Source organism: Bos indicus x Bos taurus, chromosome 22 (assembly GCF_003369695.1).
Source record: "Bos indicus x Bos taurus breed Angus x Brahman F1 hybrid chromosome 22, Bos_hybrid_MaternalHap_v2.0, whole genome shotgun sequence".
NCBI classification, from domain to species: Eukaryota; Metazoa; Chordata; class Mammalia; order Artiodactyla; family Bovidae; genus Bos; species Bos indicus x Bos taurus.
This window is the reverse complement of record NC_040097.1, coordinates 16893207-16918809: the sequence shown is the minus strand read 5'-3', so window position 1 is coordinate 16918809 and position 25603 is coordinate 16893207. Positions and strand designations below refer to the sequence as shown.

The 25603-nt window shown below is 39.4% G+C and overlaps 1 protein-coding gene across 6 annotated transcripts; it reads left to right on the top strand.

The window, feature by feature from the left end:
• Nucleotides 1-60: 60 nt before the first annotated feature.
• On the top strand, nt 61-23659 carry HESX1 (HESX homeobox 1). 6 transcript variants are annotated; one of them, XM_027522291.1, is made up of 7 exons: nt 69-258; nt 1261-1413; nt 5578-5714; nt 21628-21702; nt 22216-22415; nt 22710-22811; nt 22902-23659. In XM_027522291.1, the coding sequence occupies exons 2-7, from the start codon at nt 1379-1381 to the stop codon at nt 22998-23000; spliced, it is 648 nt and encodes a 215-aa protein (XP_027378092.1). In that variant the 5' UTR covers nt 69-258; nt 1261-1378; the 3' UTR covers nt 23001-23659. The 6 variants fall into 6 exon arrangements, with proteins under 6 accessions (XP_027378094.1, XP_027378092.1, XP_027378091.1 ...); XM_027522290.1 differs by having other exon boundaries at nt 69-1413; XM_027522294.1 differs by lacking the exon at nt 5578-5714 and adding an exon at nt 10944-11060 and having other exon boundaries at nt 71-1413; nt 21618-21702.
• The last annotated feature ends 1944 nt before the right edge of the window (nt 23660-25603 follow it).

Sequence of the window (25603 nt, the reverse complement as noted above, 5' to 3'; positions counted from 1 at the left end):
CCGGCCTGCCTGCTCCGCCTCTCTGCGCGCTCATTGGCTCACGACGACGCCCGTCAGCGCAGCGGGGCTGTCCCGGAGGTTCCTTCGCTGCCCCCGGCTCCGCTGAGAGGTAGGGACTTGGAGAAGGCGAAGGCGAAGGCGTCTAAGGGGGCCTTCTTTGCGCACCTCAACACCTACCCTTCGCGAGCGGTTGGCTATAAATCGTAGGGGACCGTCTTACCTCAGCAAAGCGTGCGTCTCCTGGAACCAGAGCTTCGAGTGAGGACCGTTCTGGGGAAATTGGGCCGGTTTTACTTCTCCCTCAACATTTTTCGTCAGAGACCACGAAAGAGGCCTCTCTGCAGGCGCCTTTAGTTTCCTCAGATTATAACCTTCCCAACTGCCCGCAGCGTCCAGTCTCCCCTCTCCAGCAAAATGGTGCTGGCTAACTCAGATGTCTGCGAGATTAGTTGTGTTGTTAACTTGGCTTTCTGGTAAATTCGTGGATAGTAGACTCGAAAAGATTTTTTTCTAAGCATTTAGGTATCAATATATTCATTAAAAAACCCGACTTTGCTGCCAATTCATCAGTTCTTAGCTGTCCTTGAGAGACTGACATGCCACAATTCACACTTCCGTATTTCTTATTAATCATAAGTGAAAATATCTTTTTAAAGTCAGGGTACACTGATTTATTATGTTAGTAACTGATTAGCATTTCTGTTAAAGTTTTGGAAGAATATTTAAATAGCTTCTTCAGCATCTAACTTTTTTTTAATAAGAGAAAGTGAGCTCTACTTCTAGAATTTGATCTGGATTAGAACTCCTGTCTCTTTTGTCCATCTTTGTGTCCAGATTCTTCATGGAAGAATCTTTATACAGAGAAAATGGCAGAATTACTAGTGTCTTCTAAATACCTAGCCAGTAATCCCACTAGTCCATCCCATTTTCATTCAAGAAATGTAAGAAATGCCGAATAAAGACTATTAGTTGCCCAGTTCCACAGATAAATTGGAATGAATCCAGGTACGGTGGAACAAATCCAAATACAATAACTGGAATGGAAGTTACTTACTTTAAACTAAAATACTAGATTTTCCCAAGATCTCTTAAAGGAAAAATCAAATTTTAAAAGTTTTCCCAAGTAGACTTGCAATGTAGTTTCACGGGATTATTCATAGCTTTCAATAACTTTCAGTAAGAGCTCTCCCCTTAAATTGTTTATCAGCGAGTCACCCTGTATATGAGATCTTTAGTTTCTGAAAGGTAGTTTGGAATCAGTTCCTACAGTGTTACTGGTTGCCAGCTGCTTGAATGTACCCGGCATCGGCATGGTACAGATCTCAGCAACACAACTCTGGCCTTGGACATTTCTTGTCTACTCTGTCAGCACAATGGCATGCAACCTGACTCTGAATTAAGAAGACTTTCACAGTAAGTGACATTCTTGGTTGAACTGTGATTAGATTGTAAGTGAAGGAAAAGAAAGTTGGTGACAATTGGTAAGAATCAGGAGTAAGTGACAAATGAAAACAAAGTGTAAGAAAGAAGAGTAATTATATGGTGTAACTGAAGTTTGGCCTGTTAACTTGGCCAAACTAAATAATTCCAATGAAAAATTATCTTAGGTATCTGAATTACCTGGGTAGGGTATTATCATCAAGTTAAATGGTTTCTTTTTTTGTATGTTCCATGCTTCTAAACTGTATTTTTGTAAAGGGTTCTCAAGAGGCTATTATCAGAGAGGGGCAAGGAATTCTTCCTGGGTTCAACTGATTAAAAAACAAACAAAAACAAGTTGACTATTCAGTTGTGTGGAGAGGCAGTTCAGTCAAATTATAAAACTAGAAAGATTCTTAAAAGGCTTTCTACTTGGATTCTGTAGCTTTAAGCTACTGTTCAGTCTGCTCATCCAGAAAAATAATTGTATTTCCTATTGTAAAACACGCCTAAAGTTGCAAGATTGCAGTTTCCTTTGATAGCTAGTATAAGTTTAATCAGCCTAAGTTCTGTACAGTTGATCAAACTCGATTTCTTTTATAGAGGAAATGAGGCTTGTTCAGAGTATGCCTCAGGGGTTCCTAGAGACTCACGTGTGGGTAGCACAGTAAAAAAAAAACTTTGGCCAGCTAGTTAATTTTATGGAAGGTGAGGCAGGATTAAATGACATCCACCAAAGAATTCACTGAGATGTTTCACACATATAATTTACAACAAAAAGGTGTACAGTTTGTTAAGTAGATTTGTTAATTATTAGTCTCTGAAAATTATTATAATTAGGTTTTTACATGATACTTCTTGAAGTTCTGGTCTGTGGTATTATAGGAAAGGATCCAATAACCAAAATGACACTGGTGTTTTATTTTTTTAAATGATCCCCCTAGGTTAGTGGTGACCAAACTTATGCACACATAAAAGTCATCTGGGGGAGGTTGTTAGAATACAGATTATACTATCTTCAACCCATCAGAAGAGTCTGATGCCATTGGTCAGAGGTAGAGCTGGGAATCTTGCAGGTGAGTCCAAAGCAGCTCATCCTCAAACTGCATGTTGAAAATCTCTCTGCAGAATGGAAGATAACCATTTCCCTTACCCAAATAACTGTGTATTTTAGACTATTAAAGAGTCAAGTAAACATTTAGGAAAGAGTCTTTAGTTCCAGCTGAAGGTGGTGAGAGGGGCACCATTTCCAGAATCATCTAGAGAGCTTGGGAATCCTACTTCTTAAAAATATCCCCTGAAAGACTCCATCAATCTCAAATTTTGGTGTAATTCATACTCCTTTCAAGAGCATAATGTATACTTCAAATAATTCTAGATGTTACCTAATAAATCACTCCTTAATGAGGCTCACTTTAACAGATAATCCAGGTTTTTTTCTTACGTCTAACTGAGTTGAACAAAATTCAAGAGTATATTAATTGGTAACTGGGGATCCTGAGTCACTTCCATCTACTCTAAAACATTTGAACCAGTGGTAGAGGTGGGAAAAGCTTTGGGCAGTTGGGAGTAGAATAAAATGTTCTGAGGATGTGTTGCAAAAAGAGGTAGGTGGGCAACCAGGACTATCAGATTCTTCATTGTGCCAGTGCAAGCCACCCTCTGGCCTATCTTAATATTAATACTATTGTTGTTTTTGCTGTTTGCCACAGCATCCTTAGATTGTATATATATGGCTAAAGCATAAATCCTTAAAAAGGCAAATTCTATAGCTTCTGCTTCTTGACTCTGAAAAGAATGAAACTTTATTTCTAGGATAATTGTATATGGCTGTTTCTTTTATGGTCACCTTGATTCATTTTTGGAAGATGAGGACATTGTAAACCAATTTTTTTGACCAATCTGAGAACCTTGAAACCAAGCAGCATTATTCCTGTTTCTTTGGGGAGGTGAATAAAAACATGAGCATGAGCTCATGGACATGGACTGTGGAGCCAACCTAGCTGACTTGGAATCTTAGCTTCAGTCTTTACTAGTTTTGTGACTTTAGGAAAGTTTCTTAATTTCTCTGTGTCTCCATTTTTTCATCTAAAAAGTGGGGCTTAATGTAGATAAATGTCCTTTATCGAGCAGAAGATATTAAGAAGAGGTGGCAAGAATACACAGAACTGTACAAAAAAGATCTTCACGACCCAGATAATCACAATGGTGTGATCACTGACCTAGAGCCAGACATCCTGGAATGTGAAGTCAAGTGGGCCTTAGAAAGCATCACTATGAACAAAGCTAGTGGAGGTGATGGAATTCCAGGTGAGCTATTCCAAATCCTGAAAGATGATGCTGTGAAAGTGCTGCACTCAATATGCCAGCAAATTTGGAAAATTCAGCAGTGGCCACAGGACTGGAAAAGGTCAGTTTTCGTTCCAATCCCAAAGAAAGGCAATGCCAAAGAATGCTCAAACTACCGCACAATTGCACTCATCTCACACGCTAGTAAAGTAATGCTCAAAATTCTCCAAGCCAGCCTTCAGCAATATGTGAACTGTGAACTTCCAGATGTTCAAGCTGGTTTTCGAAAAGGCAGAGGAACCAGAGATCAAATTGCCAACATCTGCTGGATCATGGAAAAAGCAAGAGAGTTCCAGAGAAACATCTATTTCTGCTTTATTGACTATGCCAAAGCCTTTGACTGTGTGGATCACAATACACAGTGGAAAATTCTGAAAGAGATGGGAATACCAGACCACCTGACCTGCCTCTTGAGAAACCTGTATGCAGGTCAGGAAGCAACAGATAGAACTGGACATGGAGCAACAGACTGGTTCCAAATAGGAAAAGGAGTACGTCAAGGCTGTATATCGTCACCCTGCTTATTTAACTTACATGCGGAGTACATCATGAGAAACGCTGGATTGGAAGAAGCACAAGCTGGAATCAAGATTGCCGGGAAAAATATCAATAACCTCAGATATGCAGATGATACCACCCTTGGCAGAAAGTGAAGAGGAACTAAAGAGCCTCTTGATGAAAGTAAAAGTGGAGAGTGAAAAAGTTGGCTTAAAGCTCAACATTCAGAAAACGAAGATCATGGCATCTGGTCCCATCACTTCATGGGAAATAGATAGGGAAACAGTGGAAACAGTGTCACACTTTATTTTTTTGGGCTCCAAAATCACTGCAGATGGTGACTGCAGCCATGAAATTAAAAGACGCTTACTCCTTGGAAGGAAAGTTATGACCAACCTAGATAGCATATTGAAAAGCAGAGACATTACTTTGCCAACAAAGGTCCGTCTAGTCAAGGCTATGGTTTTTCCTGTGGTCATGTATGGATGTGAGAGTTGGACTGTGAAGAAAGCTGAGCACCGAAGAACTGATGCTTTTGAACTGTGGTGTTGGAGAAGACTCTTGAGAGTCCCTTGGACTGCAAGGAGATCCAACCAGTCCATTCGGAAGGAGATCAGCCCTGGGATTTCTTTGGAGGGAATGATGCTAAAGCTGAAACTCCAGTACTTTGGCCACCTTATGTGAAGAGTTGACTCATTGGAAAAGACTCTGATGCTAGGAGGGATTGGGGGCAGGAGGAGAAGGGGACGACAGAGGATGAGATGGCTGGATGGCATCACTGACTTGATGGACGTGAGTCTGAGTGAACTCTGGGAGTTGGTGATGGACAGGGAGGCCTGGCGTGCTGCGATTCACGGGGTCGCAAAGAGTCGGACACGACTGAGCGACTGAACTGAACTGAACTGAATGTAGAGAACCTACATGGTAGAGTCCGGAAGATGTTTAATGAGTTTTCAGGATAGTGCTGGGCACAATAATTTTTCAGTAAAAATAAGCTAAGTATTCTTTTCATTTTAAATGTTTTAATGCTTTTAAAGCAGCTTTCATTTTCTTCATTTCCCCCTCTTTATCATAACTAAAGAAATCATTATTTTCTAAATCAGAAGACTGTCCTCATTGTTGTAGATAATTTGGATAGTATTTTAAATAATATAACCATTATCCTTGCTAGTGTTTTACCACTTTGATTTAGAGACTTTTGCAGCCAAAAAAAAAATATATTAATATATATTGTGTTATTCGGGAGAAACGGTTTAGGTACAAAGCCAGCAAAGGCTGTTACTTTGTTTTTTGGTCTTTGTTTTTTGGCAGTGGGGAGAGGGGAGATTCCCAAAGCTTAAAAGACATAGACCTACATGACATTACTACTCCCCAGAAGTTCTCGGGAGCAATAGGCAAGTCATTGGAAAAGAGATTGCTGTTAGAGAAGCCAATAAGTCCCATGACTGGTAAAGTATTGAAATCATTTTACTTTTTGTTTTTTAACTTTTTATAGTACTACAGAGGGCAGTAAAAAGAGTTACTGAGAATTGAGTATACCAGTACTGTTCATAGATCAGTTGGTAAAGAATCTGTCTGCAATGCAGGGGACCTGGGTTCGATTCCTGAGTTGGGAAGATCCCCTGGAGAAGGAAATGGCAACCCACTCCAGTACTCTTGCCTGGAGAATCCCATGGACAGAGGAGCCTGGCGGGCTACTGACCGTGGGGTCACAAGAGTCAGACGCGACTTAGCGACTAAACCACCACCAGTGTAATTTAGTCTCACAGTAAATCAGCACGTCCTTCCAAAAACACTAGATGGTGCCCTAAATTTAGTTTTGGGATTTTAAGCTGCCTCAGGAGCCCTGGGATTTCTTTGGAAGGAATGATGCTAAAGCTGAAACTCCAGTACTTTGGCCACCTCACGCGAAGAGTTGACTCATTGGAAAAGACTCTGATGCTGGGAGGGATTGGGGGCAGGAGGAGGAGGGGACAACAGAGGAAGAGATGGCTGGATGGCATCACTGACTCGATGGACATGAGTCTGGGTGAACTCCGGGAGTTGGTAATGGACAGGGAGGCCTGGCTTGCTGCGATTCATGGGGTCGCAAAGAGTCGGACACGACTGAGTGACTGATCTGATCTGAATGAACAAAATGTTAAAAATTTCTGCCCTTGTGGAGCTACAGTTTAGTGGCAATGGTAGGAAGAAAGACAATGAAATATAAACATAATATGCAGTATAAGAAATAAAGTATATTAGAAAGTGGGGAGTGCTATGGAAAACAGGGAAAATGAGGTGAAGAGCAGTTGCAATTTTAAATAAGCTTGTCAGAGTGGAGTTCATTGAAAAGGTGACATCTGAACAAAAATGTGAAGGAGTCACTGGAGTGAGCAATGAGTACATCTGAGGAAAAAGTGTTTCAGGAAGAGAAACAGCCAGGGTAGAGGCCCTATGCCCTAAGGCAGGAGTGGCCTTTCTATTTGAAGGATTGCATAGAGATCAGAGTGGCAGGAAAGGGGCGAGCCAGGGTGGAGGAATCTGTTGGGGAGGAGGAAGAGAAGATAACATCATGTGAAGCCTAATGGCCTAAGTGAGGATTTTGACTTCTACCCTAATTTTGGATAAAAACACTTTTAATTGAGGTTATGATTTGAAACAAATATTAGAGAAGCTAAACTACTGATATGAGATATCATAAATTATGCACAAATTAACATTGTCTTAAGTAAACTCAGTACTTTATGAAATATACTGATTTAAAGGAAAAATTATATGAGTGATTTAGCTAAGTCATGATCAAAATAATATAGGGGCAAAAATAATGTCTTAATAACAGAAGACAGTGAGTTCATGTAAAAACAAGTGTATGGTTTTTCCTCTTCCCTTTCTAAATAATTCAGCCCTAAAGCCATTGTGTGCATGCCCAGTTGCCCAGTCACATCCAGCTCTTTGTGACCCCATGGTCTGTAGCCCACCAGGCTCCTCTGTCCATGGGATTGTCCAGGCAAGAATACTGGAGGGGATTGGCATTTCCTCCTCCAGGGGATCTTCCCAACCCGGGGATCGATCCTGTGTCTCCTATGTCTCCTGCATTGGCAGGCAGATTCTTTACCACTTTAGGGGCTTTAGGAAAGCCCTTAAAGCCGTTAGGTGGAACCAAATAAAGTAGGAATTTATGCAGGGTGGTGAGACACAGGGGCCCAGAATGAGGTGTTGGAGTCCAGCAAGTGGGGTAGGGCATTCCCACAAAGGAGCGCCCTGGTGTGCAGTGCCAGAGCCTGTTCAGGGCGTCAGGGCAAAAGATGGGCAAAAATGGCATTTTGGTGGAGAGACAACCCCCAGGCAATAGGATGTTGGAGCAAACATGGGGTGAGGATACCTGAGAGGGCTGTTTTGGTGTTCAAGCATGGTGAGGGCTTTTGTGCATGTTGAGAGCTGGCTGCATCTCTGTGGGGAAGGGATGGTAGCAGTGGCAGTTGGGTTACATAGGGGGATACATGCAATAGGTAAATATATCAAGGATAAAAAAAAAGCCAGGATTCTCATTGTCAGAGAAGGGAATTACAAATACTGTATGGAAAGGGGGAAAGTTATAATGCGCCCTCTAGTGCTAGCAATGGCACCCCACTGCAGTACTCTTGCCTGGAAAATCCCATGGACAGAGGAGCCTGGTAGGCTGCAGTCCACGGGGTCGCTAGGAGTCGGACACGACTGAGCGACTTCACTTTGACTTTTCACTTTCATGCATTGGAGGAGGAAATGGCAACCCACTCCAGTGTTCTTGCCTGGAGAATCCCATGGACAGAGGAGCCTGGTGGGCTGCCGTCTATGCGGTCGCACAGAGTTGGACACGACTGAAGCAACTTAGCAGCAGCAGCAGCAGTGCTAGATTAGAATTAGAGGTATCCATGGTTGCTAAGAGTTGGACACGACTGAGGGACTTCGACTTTTCACTTTCATGCATTGGAGAAGGAAATGGTAACCCACTCCAATATTCTTGCCTAGAGAATCCCAGGGATAGGGGAGCCTGGTGGGCTGCCATCTATGGGGTCGCACAGGGTCGGACACAACTGAAGCAGTTTAGCAGCAGCAGCAGCAGCAGCAGCATGGCTTCCCTGGTGGCTCAGACGGTAAAGAATATGCCTGCAGTGAGAGAGATCTGGATTTGAACCCTGGGTTGGAAGATTCCCTGGAGGAGGGCATGGCAACCCACTCCAGCATTCTTGTCTGGAGAATCCCCATGGACAGAGGAGCCTGGCAGGCTATAGTCCATGGGGTCGTAAAGAGTCGGACACAGCTGAGTGACTAAGCACAGCACATGTGAACTCACAGGTTTCAATACATGTATGGGATATAAAGTGTGTATATGTCACATACCTGCATTTATTTCCTACCTTTTTCATTGAGAAAGCCTTTGAGAGAGATGCCCCAATAACAGTGGATGCACATCTGAGTCTATATCTTGGCTTCCAAACACTATTGTTCATTAAAAAGAAATAGGACTGGTCAGAGAAATGGCTGACTCTAGGTCTGGAGCAAGAAAAGAATAAGATATACCTGAGACACTTTATGCTAGGAGGTAGAAAGTGCTCAAAAATGATTTGTCAAGGGACTTCTCTGACAGTCCAGTGGTTAAGACTTCCCCTTCCAATGCAGTGGATGTGGATTCAGTCCCTGGTCAGGGAGATCCCACATGCCTCACAGCCAAAAAACCAAAACATAAAGCGGAAGTAACGTTGTAGCAGATTCAACAAAGACTTTAGAAATGGTCCACATCAAAAAATGATGTGTGGAAAGAACACAAGTCAGCTTGAAGGGGGCTTCCATTAGCCAAATCAGGGGAAATTTCAGCATCACAGTAAGTAATGAGATTATAACTCCTTAAATAAAATAGAAAACCATGAGTTCATATTGATATAAATAAATGAATAAAAACATTTGTTGCAAAGTATTTGCATAGGCTTAAAAATAACCTCACCAAAAAAACCCACTACATTATAAAGGGGGAAAGAGTAACTTTCTAGTGGGAAAACCTGGCAGACACCATCTTAATCAAATGCTGAAAGTTGAAATCACCAATAATGAGACTAAAATTATATGCTACCTGTTAGGAAATAATGAGAATACAGCATCAGTTCTGTGTCATCCCCTCAGAAATCACAAGGAAACATGAAACAAATCCTAACTGAAGAAGTACTGAAAACACTGCTGAAATGACAGCTGCCTTTTTAAATTATAACCATTTAGAAATAATATATTTACTTTAAGTCAATTCCACTAATATCTGAGTTGCTAGATGGTGGAAATGTTATTTCCAGTTATCTTCTAGTACTAAAATGAGCTCATTTGTTTAGGTTATATGTGTGAACTGTATAACAATAATGTTTACAAATCCAGATAAATTCTCCTACAGTATTTTTAGAACCTGTATTATTTAAATTGTATGCTGCCAATTTTCATTAGTTTTTTACCTTCTCAGTCTGGGGAACTATATTTTCATTCTGAGGTAATTCAGTTTGCTAAATACTTTGTCACTTGTTTATATGATTAGAAACACAATTTTCAAGTGGTAAACTCTCTTTCACCTCTACTCCTTCTGTTAATGATGTGTGAGTGCATGCTAAGTCACTTCAGTTGTGTCCAACTTTTTGCGATCCCATGGACTCTGGCCCGCCAGGCTCCTCTATCCATGGGATTCTCTGGGTAAGAATCCTGGAGTTGCCATTCCCTTCTCCAGGGGATCTTCCTGACCTAGAGATTAAACCCCCATTTCTTGGGTCTCCTACATTGGCAGGCAGCTGATACCATCTGTTTGGTCACAGAAACTAGAAATGTGGCAATCACAGTCACTTTCTCCCTCTTACTCCCCTCAACAAACAGACACACACACAGACACACACACATATCCCTATAACTACACCTAATTGGCCTTCATTATGTTGCTTTTCTCTGACGTTTTCTTGAAACATCTCTACCTAAAGACATATCTGAAAAGCCTTCTAGTAACATTGATAATGGTAATAAATGATAGCAAATAATTTATGTAACATTTACTATGTGTCAGGGATTATTTCAAGGGCTTTGCAAGTATTAATCTCACTTGATCCTCAATTATCCCCATTTAATTATAGAGGAAACTGAGGCACAGAGAGGCTAAGTTACACAGCCAAGGTCACATAGTTGAAAAGAGTCAGTGCTGGAATTTGGACCCGGGTAGTGTGACACCAGGGTTGGGCTCTTACAACTCATCAGTCCTGTTCAGTTTCACTCAAGCTGATTTGGGCCCCTGTTTGCTCCCATGCACAACCTCTTGTGCACACATCTTTAAAATTTTGTATTTATTTATTGGTGTTCCTAGAAGAATAAGAGAATTATGCTACTTATATTTACAAAAGTAGAGAGAATAATGAACCCACGATATTATATTTTTATTCATTAGAGACAATGAATCTACATATACCCATCACTCCCAATTCAGCACTTACCAACATTTTACAATACTTGCTTCAATTATCTTTCTTTTCTTTCTTGTTTTCCTGAAGTATTTTATTTATTTAATAATTTTATTTAGTTATTTTTGGCTGTGCTGGGTCTTCATTGCTATGCGTGGGCGTTCTCCAGTTGGGGCGAGTGGGGGCTATTCTTCCTTGTGGTGGACAGGTTTCTCATTGTGGTGACTTCTCTTGTTGCAGACAGAGCACAGGCTCTAGGTGTGCAGGCTTCAGCAGTTGGCACATGGGCTTAGTTGCTCTATGGCATGTGCGATTGTCCCAGACCAAGGATCGAACCAGTGTCCCCTGCATTGCAAGGTAAACTCTTAAGCCCTGGACCACGAGCAAAGCCCTTCTGAAGTATTTTAAACTAAAACCCAGACATTCTGAAATTTCACCTATAAATATTTAAGTAGAATCTTTTAGAGGGACTTTCAGTAAATGTAACCATAATCACATCATGACACCTAACAAAATTAATATTAATTACTACCTTCTTAATCATGAGTTTCTTGAGGGCAGAAATCATTTCATTTCCTGGTTACTTAGTACATCCCTGTACATGCTGGAGTTTAATAAATGTTTGTTCTGACTTAAAAGTTTGTTTTTAAGTTGATAAGAAAACCATGGCATTTATCCTCCAGAAACAATGTTATAACTGACAATCAGGTTCTCAAGTTAACTGACAACTCTAATTTAATCTACAATGATTAGATTAAGTAACACTAACGTGTAGGCCTGAGCCCCTGGAAGCCTTAAATCCTGAACTATTTTATTTTTGATTACTGAGTCTAGGGAAATCCTGAGTCTAATTTAACCTAGCCCTGAATTTTCTTGTCCTCAATGTCAGTCTGGGGAGGACATAAAGACGGGCTATACTGGGTGGGAGCGTTCATTGGTAAAGATTTCTTGGAATGAAATATGGCAGAATTTACAAAAAGCATATTATTTTTTTCTTCATAATAAATTCTGGTTTATTTTTGGGTGACAAAAAAATAATATATTCTTCAAAGAAACTTTTTCATGGAAATACTCCTGCATATGTGCTAAGAAGGTATTCATTGTTTGTTAGAGTTTAAAAAATTGGAGACACCCAAGTGCTGTTATCAAGAGAGTAGTTCAGTAAATTGTGATTCTTCCGCTTACTGTAGCATCAGGCAGCTATTGAAGCATGGGATGGAGCTGTATGTGCTTATGCCATGTCAATGTAGGGAAACCACATTGCAGAACAGTACGTGTGTCTGGCTCCCTGTGGATAAAAGCATGTGTGTGCAGCTACCTATTTATGTCAAGGCATTCTAAAAAGATAGGAAGGAGCACTAAAGTGTTAATAGTGGATGCCAGTGGGTTGGACAGTAAAAATGGGGTAGAATTGAAGGAAACTATCATTTTACTCATGTACCATAGTAAATATTAAATGAATTTTTTAAAATCAAAAGGCATCAGTGTTTTAGATAATTTTATATCAAATTTTTAAAACCAAGAACTTGATATATACAAGAGGCACTGTACAGAAAACAATTTTGACTGGTTTGAAAATGTACAAATATGAAACTATAATCTTTTGAGATTGAGAAAAGCCTAAAATGTTTTCTAAATATAAATAGAGTGAACTTTTCTACAAATCTTTATTTAATATCTTATGTTTGATGAGTACTGAGATGGTTGCCAGGAGAGACAAAAGTATGTGTGAAATAATCCCAACTCCCTGGTGGCTCAGATGGTAAAGAGTCCACCTGCAATGCAGGAGACCCGAGTTCGATCCCTGGGTCAGGAAGATCCTCTGGAGAAGGGAAGGGCAACACACTCAAGTATTCTTGCCTGGAGGATCCCATGGACAGAGGAGCCTGGCAGGCTACAGTCCATGGCGTCGCAAAGAGTAGGACACGATTAAGCGACTAAAGCTTATTCTTCAACCTTGTAACCACTGAGGATTATACCATATGTTTCAAGTAATAGCAAAGGCTAATGGCCTTAGGAATGACAGAGTATCACAGACATGAACTGTGCCTCAGGATTTTAAAATTGTAAGCTCAGATTTTAAATGAATCCCCCACAGGTAGCTAGTGGGAGCCTATTGTACAGCACAGGGAGCTCATCTTGGTGTTCTGTGATGGGAGGGATGGGAAGGAGGTTCAGGAGGGAGGGGATATATGCATACATACAGCTGACTCACTTCTCTGTACTACAAAAACTAACAGAACATTGTAAAACACCTCTATTAGTTCAGTTCAGTTGCTCAGTCATGTCTGACTCTTTGTGACCCCATGAACCACAGCACACCAGGCCTCCCTGTCCATCACTAACTCCTGGAGTCTACTCAAACTCATCTCCATTGAGATGGTGATGCCATTGAAGCATTTCATCCTCTGTCATCCCCTTCTCCTCCTGCCCTCAATCTTTCCCAGCATCAGGTCTTTTCAAATGAGTTAGCTCTTCACATCAGGTGGCCAAAGTATTGGAGTTTCAGCTTCAACATCAGTCCTTCCAATGAACACCCAGGACTGATCTCCTTTAGGATGGACTGGTTGGATCTCCTTGCAGTCCAAGGGACTCTCAAGAGTCTTCTCCAACACCACAGTTCAAAAGCATCAATTCTTTGGCGCTCAGCTTTCTTTATAGTCCAACTCTTAAACCCCAATTTAAAATAAGGAATCCCCCATCTCACTTTTATTGAATTATAGTTACAGAATGTCATAATGTCTAATCTGTGGATTACCCTGGAGTGATATATAAGTAGTTCATAGAAAACTGGGAATACTTTTACACATTAAGAAGCAATGGCAACAAGAGCAAACGCACAACATTTACGTGTATTTACAAATGTCTCCTCCTCCTAGTCTCATCTATCCATCCGTCCATTTATTTATTCATTTAAGAAATATTAATTGAATGTCTACTTTGGCATTTTTCTAGGAGATACTGAAGGTGTTAACAGTAAAATCTAAAGTCTTCTATATATTTTAGAAAACGTATTTAAAAATTCTGAGGGTCTCAAATAGAACAGTGTTATTCTTACGCATAAGTAAGAGGCTAACGTCATGAAGCTTTGCTTATTGCATTTCTTTCTTATCCTCACAGCCTGGTTTTCTTTCTTATTATACTCACAGGCTGATTTTCTTTCTTATTGTGCTATGACTGGTTTTTTGAAAACTCTGCCAAAACATCTAAGACATTGGGCATTTTTCCTGGTAGTTAATGATTTGAGGTTTAGTTGAAATACATAATTAGAAAATGTTAGCAAAGCCTGAGTTGATTCACAAGTTACTAGAGCAAAATAAAACATAAACATCTCATTTTTACTTCATCTTGTACATACAGATGTCTAAAATACAGACTTCCAATTTTACAATTCCTATAATCTCTTCTCTTCAATGTCAGTGTGTCAGGCTTTTATTTCTTATTTCAAAATAAATGTTGAAAGATATCGAGGATTGATTATATGGAAGGTTTCACAACCCTTTTCTTGGTTGATTGGTATATTTTGATGTTTATATTTTGAAATCATTGGGAAAGATGTTATAGTGGCCATTAATTAGCCATCGTGTATTATCCTTTTTATATGTGTCAACCTTCAGTTTGCTAATATTTTAAAGTTTTTGTGTCAGTGTTCATGAGAGATATTTGTCTGTAATTAAAAACAAATTTTTTTGTTATCAGGGTTATTCAGACCTCATAAAACAGATTTAGAAGGGTCCTTCCTCTTCCATTTTCTGAAAGAGTTTGTTTAAGATTGGTATTTGTGTAAGATTTTCTTTAAATGTTTGATAAACTTCACCAGTGAAGTTATCTTGGCCTGAAGTTTTCTCTGTGGGAAAGAATTTGATAACCAGTTCTGTTTCTTTAATAGATATGTAGCTAGTCATATTTTCTATTTCATGTTGTTTCAGTTTTTGTAATCATATAGTTTTTAAAGATTCTTGCCTATTTCATGTAAGCTACTGAATTTACTGGTATAAAGTTGTTCATTATATTCTTTTTTTTTTTAATGTCTGTATTCTCTGTAGTGGTATTACCTCTTTATTCCTAATATTGGTAATTTGTGTTCTGTCTTTTGTTCTTGTCTCCCTACAGGTTCCCCTTTCTCAGTTTTTTATGATGGAGCTTTTTAGATAAATTATCTAGTGCTGCGTAAATCACCCAAAACTTGGTGGTTTAAAACAGTAGTGTTCATTTAATACCTCTCACTGTTTCTTTATGTCAGGAATTCAGGAGTGACTTGGATACCCAGTCCTGTCTTGTAGTTTCCATTAAGATTGTGGTCAGATGTCATTTGGGGCTTTAGTCATCTGAAGGCTTGAATGGAGCTGAAAGATCCACTTGCCAAGTGGCATATTCACATAGCTGGCAAGTTGATGTTGACTGTTGACAGGAAACTTCAATTCCTCTCCATGTTGGACTCTATACCTATCATGGTGGCTGCTCACATGTGCTTGCTTCTCTTTGATTGTGAGATTATATTTGCTTAGTTTTAATCTGTGGGAATTTTGTGACCTAAATTAGGGAGGCTTTCTCCCAGAGAGCGTTTGGTCTGCTTTTGCCGGGAACCAATATTAAAGTGAAAATGGGGAGTGAAAAAGTTGGCTTAAAGCTCAACATTCAGAAAACGAAGATCATGGCATCTGGTCCCATCACTTCATGGGAAATAGATGGGGAAACAGTGGAAACAGTGTCAGACTTTATTTTTGGGGGCTCCAAAATCACTGCAGATGGTGACTGAAATGGCAGCCATGAAATTAAAAGACGCTTACTCCTTGGAAGGAAAGTTATGTCCAACCTAGATAGCACATTGAAAAGCAGAGACATTACTTTGCCAACAAAGGTCCATCTAGTCAAGGCTATGGTTTTTCCTGTGGTCATGTATGGATGTGAGAGTTGGACTGTGAAGAAGGCTGAGTGCCGAAGAACTGATGCTTTTGAACTATGGTGTTGGAGAAGACTCTTGAGAGTCCCTTGGACTGCAAGGAGATCCAACCAGTCCATTCTGAAGGAGATTGGCCTTGGGATTTCTTTGGAAGGAATGATGCTAAAGCTGAAACTCCAGTACTTTGGCCACCTCATGCGAAGAGTTGACTCATTGGAAAAGATTCTGATGCTGGGAGGGATTGGGGGCAGGAGGAGAAGGGGACGACAGAGGATGAGATGGCTGGATGGCATCACTGACTCGATGGCCATGAGTCTGGGTGAACTCCGGGAGTTGGTGATGGACAGGGAGGCCTGGCGTGCTTCGATTCATGGGGTCGCAAAGAGTCGGACACGACTGAGCGACTGAACTGAACTGAACTGAACTGAATATTAAAGTGACCTCAAGTGAGAATCTTCTGTTCAACTCTCCTACCTACTACTAGCCTGAGGGTTAGAATCCTGGTTTCAGTGATGCTAAGGATTTTTGCTCTTGTGGGTGACCTCTTATTTATCATTTGTCTGCTGATCACTGCTCCCAGTTCTGAGTTCAATTCTTGGTTGTTGTGTTTTTACTGTTTCGTGTGGTGAGGAAACAAAATTTCCCTTACGTGTTCAGACCTCAGCATTGCACTTGAAGATATATTTTATACAAGATCTAATTGTTTTGTAGTGGAAGAGTCTTTCAAGGAATATGGCCCAGCGTATTGCTATAACAGAAATATCTCATTCATTCTCCAGTTTACTTCAAATTTGGCTTTTTTTCTCTACCCTTCCAGCTTGCCAAAGTTGACAGTAACTCCCTTGTTAACAAATCTGTGGATACATTTCTGTCTTCTTTTTACCCAGCCTCTTAGCATTGACACAGCTGATCATTCATTTATTATTTCATCTAGTTTTAGCTGAGCACTGTTGTGGATACTAGAACAAACAAAAATTCTAAAGAAACAGGCAATAAACAGGAAACAAGATGAACATACAATAAGACAAAAGGGAGGAGAGAGGGCATCAAGACTCCTGAAATTTTTTAAGGGACTGAAAGAGTAAGCCTCATTGGAAAAAATTGTATTTAAGGAAATACTTGAAGGAGGTAACAGAGTAAGTAAACTGTGAGAATATGTGAGGGAAGAACATTCTAGGGAGTGAAAACAGCCAGTGTACAGGCCTGAGGCAGAACTGTACCTGTGTTTTCAGGAAGAGGAGAGGTCTCATGTAGCCAGAACAAAGTCAGCATGGGAGATGTGATGAAAGATAAGATCAGATCGGGAAGGGGAGCTGGCAGATCATGTGACACTGTATATAACACTAAAAAGACTGACTTTTACTGAGATGGGAAGCCATTTTTTGAGCAGAGTTGTGACATGAACGGATATGTTTTTAAATAATCCCTCTCGCTGGCTGCTGTGTTGATAGAAAACCATAAGGGATCAAGGATGGATGCAGTGAGACCACTTAGATATTGTTGTAGCCATCTTTCTCCTTGATCCTGTTTCCTCTCTTGGGTTGATTATCATTTCTCCACATTTTTCCCTTGGCTTACTACCTGTTTCCTTCTCTAGTTCTTTTTCCAGCACATCTTTTCCAATTTCTAAATATTGAAATATCTCAGACTTGGTCTTAAGATCCTTCTTGTGTCTAGGGTCATTCACTGGGTGATCTCATACAAACCTCTGGCTTTTAATGGTTTTAATACATATGATTTGTGCTAGTGATGCACAGACTTAGAGATTCAACCCTGAGCTCAAACTCAGAAATCCAGTAGCCCACTTGCAATCCAAACTGAAACTCTTCATTTCTCCCCAAACCTTTCCTCCCCTAGTCCAGGCTTCCACACCCCAATAAATGACACTGTATTTGCTCAAGCCAAAAAAACAGTCATCCTTAATGCCTCTCTTTCCTTCATTTCTCCTAATCCACCAGCAAGATGTGTTTTTCTGTTCCCACATGAAGGAGCTGTTCCCTCCACAATGCTGTATGTCAAATGACCTCAGAAATCTGAGTAGCTTAATAAACAATGAATATTTATTTTTCTCACCCATGAAACTGCAGGTCAGTTGGTGTTTGGCTGAGTTTGCCTGGGCTTTGCCTGCTTAATGGCAAGCTGCAGGATGGGGTGGGGTCTCCTTCACGTGTGTTCATTCTAGGGCTTAGGCTGAGAGGCAGCAACTGCCCCACGGATGACCACACAGTGATGTCAGAAGCTCAGGAGGGCAAACCAGTCATATTTCAGGCTTCTAGTGTGTTGCCGTTGACTGAAGCAAGTCACATGGACAAGCCCAAAGCTGAGGGGTGGAAAGTACACTGTATCCACGATGAGGCCACAGCAAGGGGATAGCTATATAATATATTGTGGGGATGAAAGAATTGAAACTAATTATCCAATTACTTCATCTCCCACAACCTCCTAAAGAATTGTACCACTTCCCAGATCCACTGTTAGCCATCATCTCTTGCCCCTGGACAGTTATCTCTCTTCTCATCATACCTAGAACAATGCCTTGCATTAGTATATGCTCAGTAAGAATGTAGTGAATAAACAACTCTCAGGTGATCTTCGATTTCACTGGTTGCACTCATCACTCTTCAGTCTCTTTCTATGTAGCAGCCAGGATGGGATTTTAAAACTGTAAATCCTATCTGTGCTATAAAGAGAAATATATCTGGTCTCTGTCCCTGGTTCCAGGCACACAGCTACTAAATTTCTTAGAATTTCCTGAGTAATAAGAGTGATAGGAACATCTTTTATTCTAATGACATGACTCTTGGTGGGCTTCTCAATAGCTTCAAGATGTGGGCTGGTTACAGGAAAGACCAAACCTAGATTAGAGGCTTATAACTTTCAGCCCCACCTGCCAGCCTCAGGGGAGGGTCACCAATAGCTGATGATTAATCAATCTTGTGTATGTAATGAAACTCCATAAAAAACCCACTACAAAAAGATCAGGATTCTGAGAGCTTCCAGGTTGGCAAACACATTGAAGTGCTGGGAAGGTGGTGCCCAGAGAGGGCATGGAACCTCTGTGCCCCTTCCCCACACCTTGCCCTACACATCTCTTCCATCTGTTCCTGAATTGTATCTTTTCTAGTAAATGTAAACAGCATGCCTTCTTGAATTGTGTGAGTTCTAGCAAATAATTGAACCTGTGAAGGGGAACTCTGAATTTACAGTTGGTTAGTCAGAAGTACAAGTGGCAACCTGGGACTTGCAAGTGGTAACTATAGTCTTGGTGGACTGAGCCCTTAACCCGTGGGGTAGTTGGGGTCAGAATTGAATTTTGGATACCCTGTTGATGTCTACAGAGAACTGGAGAATCGCTTGGTGTGGAAAAGCCCATATACATTGGGTGTCAGAAATGTTGTGAGTAAAAACAACTCAGACTGTCATATTAGTCCCAGCTTAAAACCCTGCCCTGGGTTCGCTTTGCACTTGAACTCCTTACCACGGTCTTTATAGGTCTTCATAAAGGCATCCATTATCCAGCCAGGCCTGGCTCTCCAAACACTAGCATCTGGTACCACTCACCGCTCTCTGGCTAACTGCCCTTTTCCTCCTCAAATATTCCAATACCTTTCAGCTGCAAGACCTTTGTACTTGCTGTTCCTTCTGACTGGAATGCTCTTTCTCAAAATCTTGGCATGCTAGCATTCTCTTACCCTCAGCTAAAATGTCACCTCCTGAGAGAGGCCTCCCTGACCATCAATACTTAAAGACCCTCTTCGCACCCCACCTCCACCCCTGTATGTTTCATCACCACCACTTTGTTTATTCCTTTCAGTGAGTTTATCGCTCTCTGAAATGACCTTGCTTTTGTTCATTCCTAATCCTAGAATGGTGTCTGACACATGTTAAGTGCTCTGTAAAAGTCTGTTGAGTCGATATATGAGAAAACATTGCCTCCACATTTTTAAAGAAACTCTTTGCTATCTTTTATTTTCATACATACTCATCCAGATGTAAAATGGTATTAAGTCCACATAAAATCAACTCAGGATAAATAAAAATATTGCAGTGTCTGTGTTGATAAAGCAGAAATTGGGGACTGCCTCTAGGGCCCTGGTCTATGGGGTCGAAGGTCTCAGTCAGGCCGCCTTCTACCTCCCTTACTGAGGAGCCAGCTTTCCTGGCTCATCTTTCTCCTTTTTCCCTCCTCATCATGGTTAATGTACAAGATTATTTATTTATTAATATTTACAGTCATTGTTTGTGGGCTGTCTCACTGCCCCCCACCTCTGCCACCACCACGAGCTTCATGGGCACATGAAGGCAAGGATCCTATTCGGTTTTTTAGGTACGCAGTAGATGTTCTTCCATTTGTGGGATGAATCAGTGAATGAATGTTTCAAAGGAAAGGAAAGAATCTGGAAGGTCGTGAATCAATCTCTTTCTCCAGGTCGCTCCAGAGTAGGGGAGCCCCCACCATTGACTGTTTACCTTCCAAGACACTGTAGGCAAAACCTCCATGAGGATATATGTTTACTAGTTTATTTATTGTCAGAATGGCTTTGCTTATATATTTATAACTCCATCTTGTGTGCATGTTTCGTTTTCTGTGTGAATTCTTTGTTCACATTGGAGCTCACATAAAGAGGAATTTAGCTTAGTATTTATGACATCGTGATAGGAAGTGACATCACGACAAGGCAAAATCTGATAAAGTTCCGTTCCATTCTGTAGAGGCTGTTTCCTCCTTGAGCACACACTTCTTTTCTTCTTCCCACAAGGAAAGCCCAGTAGTTGTCTGAATGCTGTATAAAACTGAGCACTTAAATTTATCATCAGGAAGGTATTAAAAGAAGAGGAGCAAGAGAGTACAAGAACTAAAAGTGTTACAACTTTGGTGAGAAGTGGTCACTTCAGAAGCGTCTCGTTTAGCAGCTATATTTCTCTTTTAATTTCACATTTTCTTAGGATAATGAAATGAAAATATTTTGTTCTTGGTTATTTTTCACAAGTCTTCTTGTCCTCATGAGAACCATCCAGTCTCTCAAAATATCAACAGAAATTTTTCTTTAAAAGATCAATTATGCATTTTTCTTTGAAACAACTGATGGGAGAGAAATTCTTCCTTTAGTTTGAATAGGCATACTTTTAAGTTGCTTGGAGGTAGTTATATGTGAATCTTCATATTAACTTGTATCTCTCTCATTTAAAAGAAAAGATGAGAGAAGAGGATTAACTCATTAATTATTTAAAATACTTGGTGCAACTGTTCCTTGTTAGTTAATCCAGGCACTTGGAAGAAAATTACACTCAGTGTTAATAACATTGCCAACCTTTTCCAGTATGCTGCACTCCAAATACTATTGTGTTTTCATTGACAACAGTCACTATTACATATGCATGTGAAAAACGGGCATTTTCATCAGAATTACTGTAATAGCATTAAGAGATTATTATTTTTCCAATTTCTTTGGAAGAAAATTCACTTAAATTAGATTATTTATTACTTGACTGCTCTTCTGTCTTGCCTGTATGTTTAGGTAACTGGAGTCCATGAAAGTATAAACTTCAGAATAAAAAGCATGATTTTATACATTGATGATTTCAAATAAAAGAGGAGTGCTAGTCTGTGTGCATCATTTCTTTTGAGAAAGTTAAGTCTGTGTTCTGTTTAGGAGAGATAACACTTTTTGTCCCTGTAGGTGGCCCCCGTGGTGTAGCCATTAGTTGCTAATTACTTGCAAACAAATAAACAATTAACTCCTGGAGCTGCTGGCTGGGCCAGTGTGCATTGACATGCTAAAACTTTCTGAAACGGGATTTTAATTAGTGACGTTCTAAATCCAGCCCCCTTGTCTGCGGAGCAATAAGGTGAACTGCAGGAAGGTCCAGCCCCGGACACGTGGGGCAGAGCCAGCCTGGGAGGCTTGGAGCTGTTGCTCTGTGCAGCCCACGCAAGGATGTCTCCTAGTCTTCAGGAAGGTGCTCGGCTTGGGGAAAGCAAACCCTCACCCTGTCCCTTTTCAATTGAGAGTATCTTAGGACTGGACCAGAAGAAAGACTGTGTTCCATCCACGAAACCCCACAGGCCCTGGGCGGACACCTGCGGCTCTTCAGGTACGCCACAACTTAATTTTTTAATTTCTTTGTTAATTTGTTTACAGTGTTTAATTTGGCCTTTTTTCTTTTTTCATATTACATAGACTTACAGAAAAACTTTACTTTCATCCAAGTACATAATTGAAATATCTAGCACTTTTAATGCCTCCATCTGAGTGTTATGGGAAATAAAAAGAACATTGGCCTTAGATCCAAGTAGGTATGAAGTGCACCCATGAGAAATGCCAGGAGCCTTCATTTACTTCAGAAGAGCTCTGGGTTTATTTGCCATATCATATATTCTAAATCTTCTCACTGAAGAATAAATGACATTCAGAGGCCAGAATGTGTTCTCTATCAGCAAGACAGGACTCTCATTTTTGTTTGCTTTTTGGATTTTGGTCTCCTGTGAAACCCAGAAGAATTCTACTAGGAAAGTTAGAGACAAGTTTCTGAAGTTACTTCTTATATACAACTTTGTAGAATATAGAAATGGACACCTAAAATGTTATTTCTTTTTTCTCGTTTTAGGGAAAGAAGTTAACCTATGTCTACATGTCCCAACTCTTCCCAGTGGGATCTCATTACCTCAAACTGTGGATCACTCAGTCCCGGAAGAAAGTGTTTGGAAATACGAAGATTACTTTGCACCCTCAGAGAGACTTTCTTTGAAAAGAGAGTTGAGTTGGTATAGAGGCCGAAGACCCAGAACTGCTTTTACTCAAAACCAGGTGGGAAGTTTTTTCAGCCAATAATCTTAATACAAAGGCTTTAACTGATGCCCTGTTGGGCAAAAAGCCCATCCACTTTGGGATCTCAGTTTAGAAGCCTTATTAATGAAACAATAGACCGTCTCTCTCTCTCTCTCTCTCCCCTTTAACAGTTTCTGGATAGTCATTAAAAAAAAAGCTTACAGATTAATTGCCCAAGATTTGAATGCAATTATTTTGCTATACAAATTAAAGTCTATTTTATGATGAGAGACCAAAGATCAACATTTTAAATAACTATTTCCTTATTCTTAGATTGAAGTGTTAGAAAATGTCTTTAGAGTAAACTGCTATCCTGGCATTGATATCAGAGAAGACTTAGCTCAAAAATTGAACCTAGAGGAGGACAGAATCCAGGTAAATTTTCAGACTTAGTTATTACTTGTAGCAATGAAAATGTTAATAATAACATTTCTGAGGTCTGTTTTTATCTTCCCTTAATTTTAGATCTGGTTCCAAAATCGGCGTGCAAAGCTGAAAAGGTCCCATAGAGAATCACAGTTTCTAATGGCAAAAAAAAATTTCAACACAGATCTTCTGGAATAAATAGAAAACTAAACATGTGGAATTATCTTCCAGTTGCAGAACATGAAGAATTAATGGAAATATCAAGTATTGAAAATGTTATGTTTTCTGTGTTTAATCTGAGTATTGTCATTTTTATTGGAAAATATATTGTAAATAATTACTATTATAACATGGCACCTGTTATACTTGGGCACTGTTAGTTACAATAAAGGCCTTTCCTATATATTTTAATAAACATTTGCAGAAAAAGCCAGTTATTTTTGGTGAGCAAATTTAATCAAATAAATTTGTTTATTAAAATCAGTAAACTCATAGCTAATTGACTCTACAACTGGATTCCATTTACAAAATAATTCAAGTCAAATAGTCTGAAGAATGGCACAAAGATGTGATTTGTTTCAATAAATTCCCTTCAACTGCATTTTGAAATATGATTATATTTAATATAGCATATGATTTATTCATGAATCTTTTGTTTCTCTATTTCTGGCATAAAGCAGTGAGATTTTCTTACCATATATCAATACAAATTCTTACAACACTCTAGTTTCAAGTTTTTTATTCAGCAAAGTTATTATGCCAAAGTAGAGATGTAAAATCATCAATCGTCTTATTCATTCGATTAGTATTGGATTGCGCAAAAGAATTGAGCTACAAATAAATGCAAATTTTAGTTATTTTTCTAGTCCACTCAATATCATGCTTTACTTTGATTCATCAAAATGAGAATGATCATCTGGTTTATATCTATTTCCAGTTAATCATCTGTATGTTTTGTTACAAACAATACGTTGACTGAGGAGGTAGGATAACCGTCCTATCTTTTGTATGTGTTCTGACATTGTCACGAAATAACCAGGGCACTTTCTGGGACAAAAACTGTATTTTCTCTGCATTTGCCATGGTTCCTGTCAGTTCCCTACTGGGAATCTGGGGATTTGCTTTCCATTTAATTAATGGAAGGCCAGAGTGGATGTTCTGTTTAGTATAAGCTGGAGGACGCTGGCGTTGTTTCCTGGCAGCTGTATTCCAACTTCACCTATTTGGATTGAATTCTCCCTTGCTTCCCTTTTCTTTTCTACCTTTTACCTTCTCTTTCCCGTGCTCTTCTTTTCTCTCCTGGTAAGGACCAGAATAGAAGGTTCTTGTTGAATTACTGTATCTATCCTGGTTTTATATATATTTTTTTCTTTCATTTTTAAATTGCATGAGAAAGATTAGAGGAGTTTGCATTTTCTGATGAGGAAAAGTAGCATGACTCAGATTTTAGAGCTTTTAAAAAAGCATTTACTGAGAACAGTTTGGAGGAAAGACTGTTCTGTGTCCCAGTAAGCTCTGTGTCAGCAGTAAGCTGTGCTTATCCTGTTTCACTATTGCTGGATGGAGAGCAGGGAGGAAGAGAAGGGCAACAGGATAGTAAATGGAAGAAGAGAGGCATTAAGTGTTTTCCAAGGAAGTCTCTGCTGTCAAACTGTGGAGCCGCTTTTTTTAACATAAAGAACTGTGTTCGGTAATATACAATTTGGAGCCCTATTTATGACATATGTTAGTCACAGTTTATCCACCGGGTACTTCTTTGCTCTTCATAGGTTCCTGTGAAAGTGGAGGACTAGAAGTCATCAGGAATGGGTTGGAGGGGAAAGGGTCATGTGGTGGGTAAGCTTTTTCAAATAGCCATTTAATTTAATCCCTAAAGTCATATTTACATATTGTAAACAATTCAAGCAGTATAGGAGTTAAACCTCTCTCAAATCTCCTCCTTCACAGATAACCATCATTAAACATTTTTATACACCTTTTTGTGTATAAAAGCATGTGTATATGTATACATATATATATACACTCATATATGTATTTGTTGTTTTTGCTGTTATTTTTTAAATGTCATCACAGTTGACAGTCTATGCATCTTTCCAACATCTTGCAGTTTCAGACATACAGTTCTGTTTTGTTCTTAATGTTTGCTTGGCTTAGCAAGTCCTATGGATAACAATTTCACAATGTTAATATTTTAAGTATTTTTGAACTAGAGCTTTTCATACATTGAGAGTTATCGTAGTTTACGTAGAATTTATCTAAGATTAAACCTAACCCCCAAGTCTGAGAAGTATGAGGATTCTTTATAAACCTACAGACTTTAGAAAAAATGAAACAGCATCACAAACCTTGATAAACAACTAATAATATATTTAAATTATTTTTTACTTATACGAACTTATACCTATAAAAAGTCTGGTGAGGAAAGAAACAGTATTTTTCAGTGACAGTTTAATATAACAGATTTATGTGCTTTTAAAATTCAATTTTGTGTATAATTGAAATAAATTATGTTAAATGGAAGTTACATATTTATAACTGAAATCATTTATAATAGAAATTATGCACTTTTAACTGAAACAAGTAGCATTCAGAAGTCAGAAAAAAAATACAGAAATTGTCATATTGAAGAAATAACTCTGAATATAATATGTGCATATTTTTATATTTTCAGATACTAATAACAGAATATAATAAAATATTGTGAAGTGAGTTCATAATATGTGAGAATATTCAAGAGATAAGATGTATCTTATATATAAGATATACATATATATATATATACCGTGTATATACACGGTAAC

Coding starts and splice junctions, on each gene's coding strand:
- HESX1 (XM_027522291.1), top strand. CDS start 1,379: ATGCAACCTGACTCTGAATTAAGAAGACTTTCACA. Junction 21,703..22,215: donor GGACACCTGCGGCTCTTCAG/GTACGCCACAAC, acceptor TTCTCGTTTTAG/GGAAAGAAGTTAACCTATGT. Junction 22,416..22,709: donor CTGCTTTTACTCAAAACCAG/GTGGGAAGTTTT, acceptor CCTTATTCTTAG/ATTGAAGTGTTAGAAAATGT.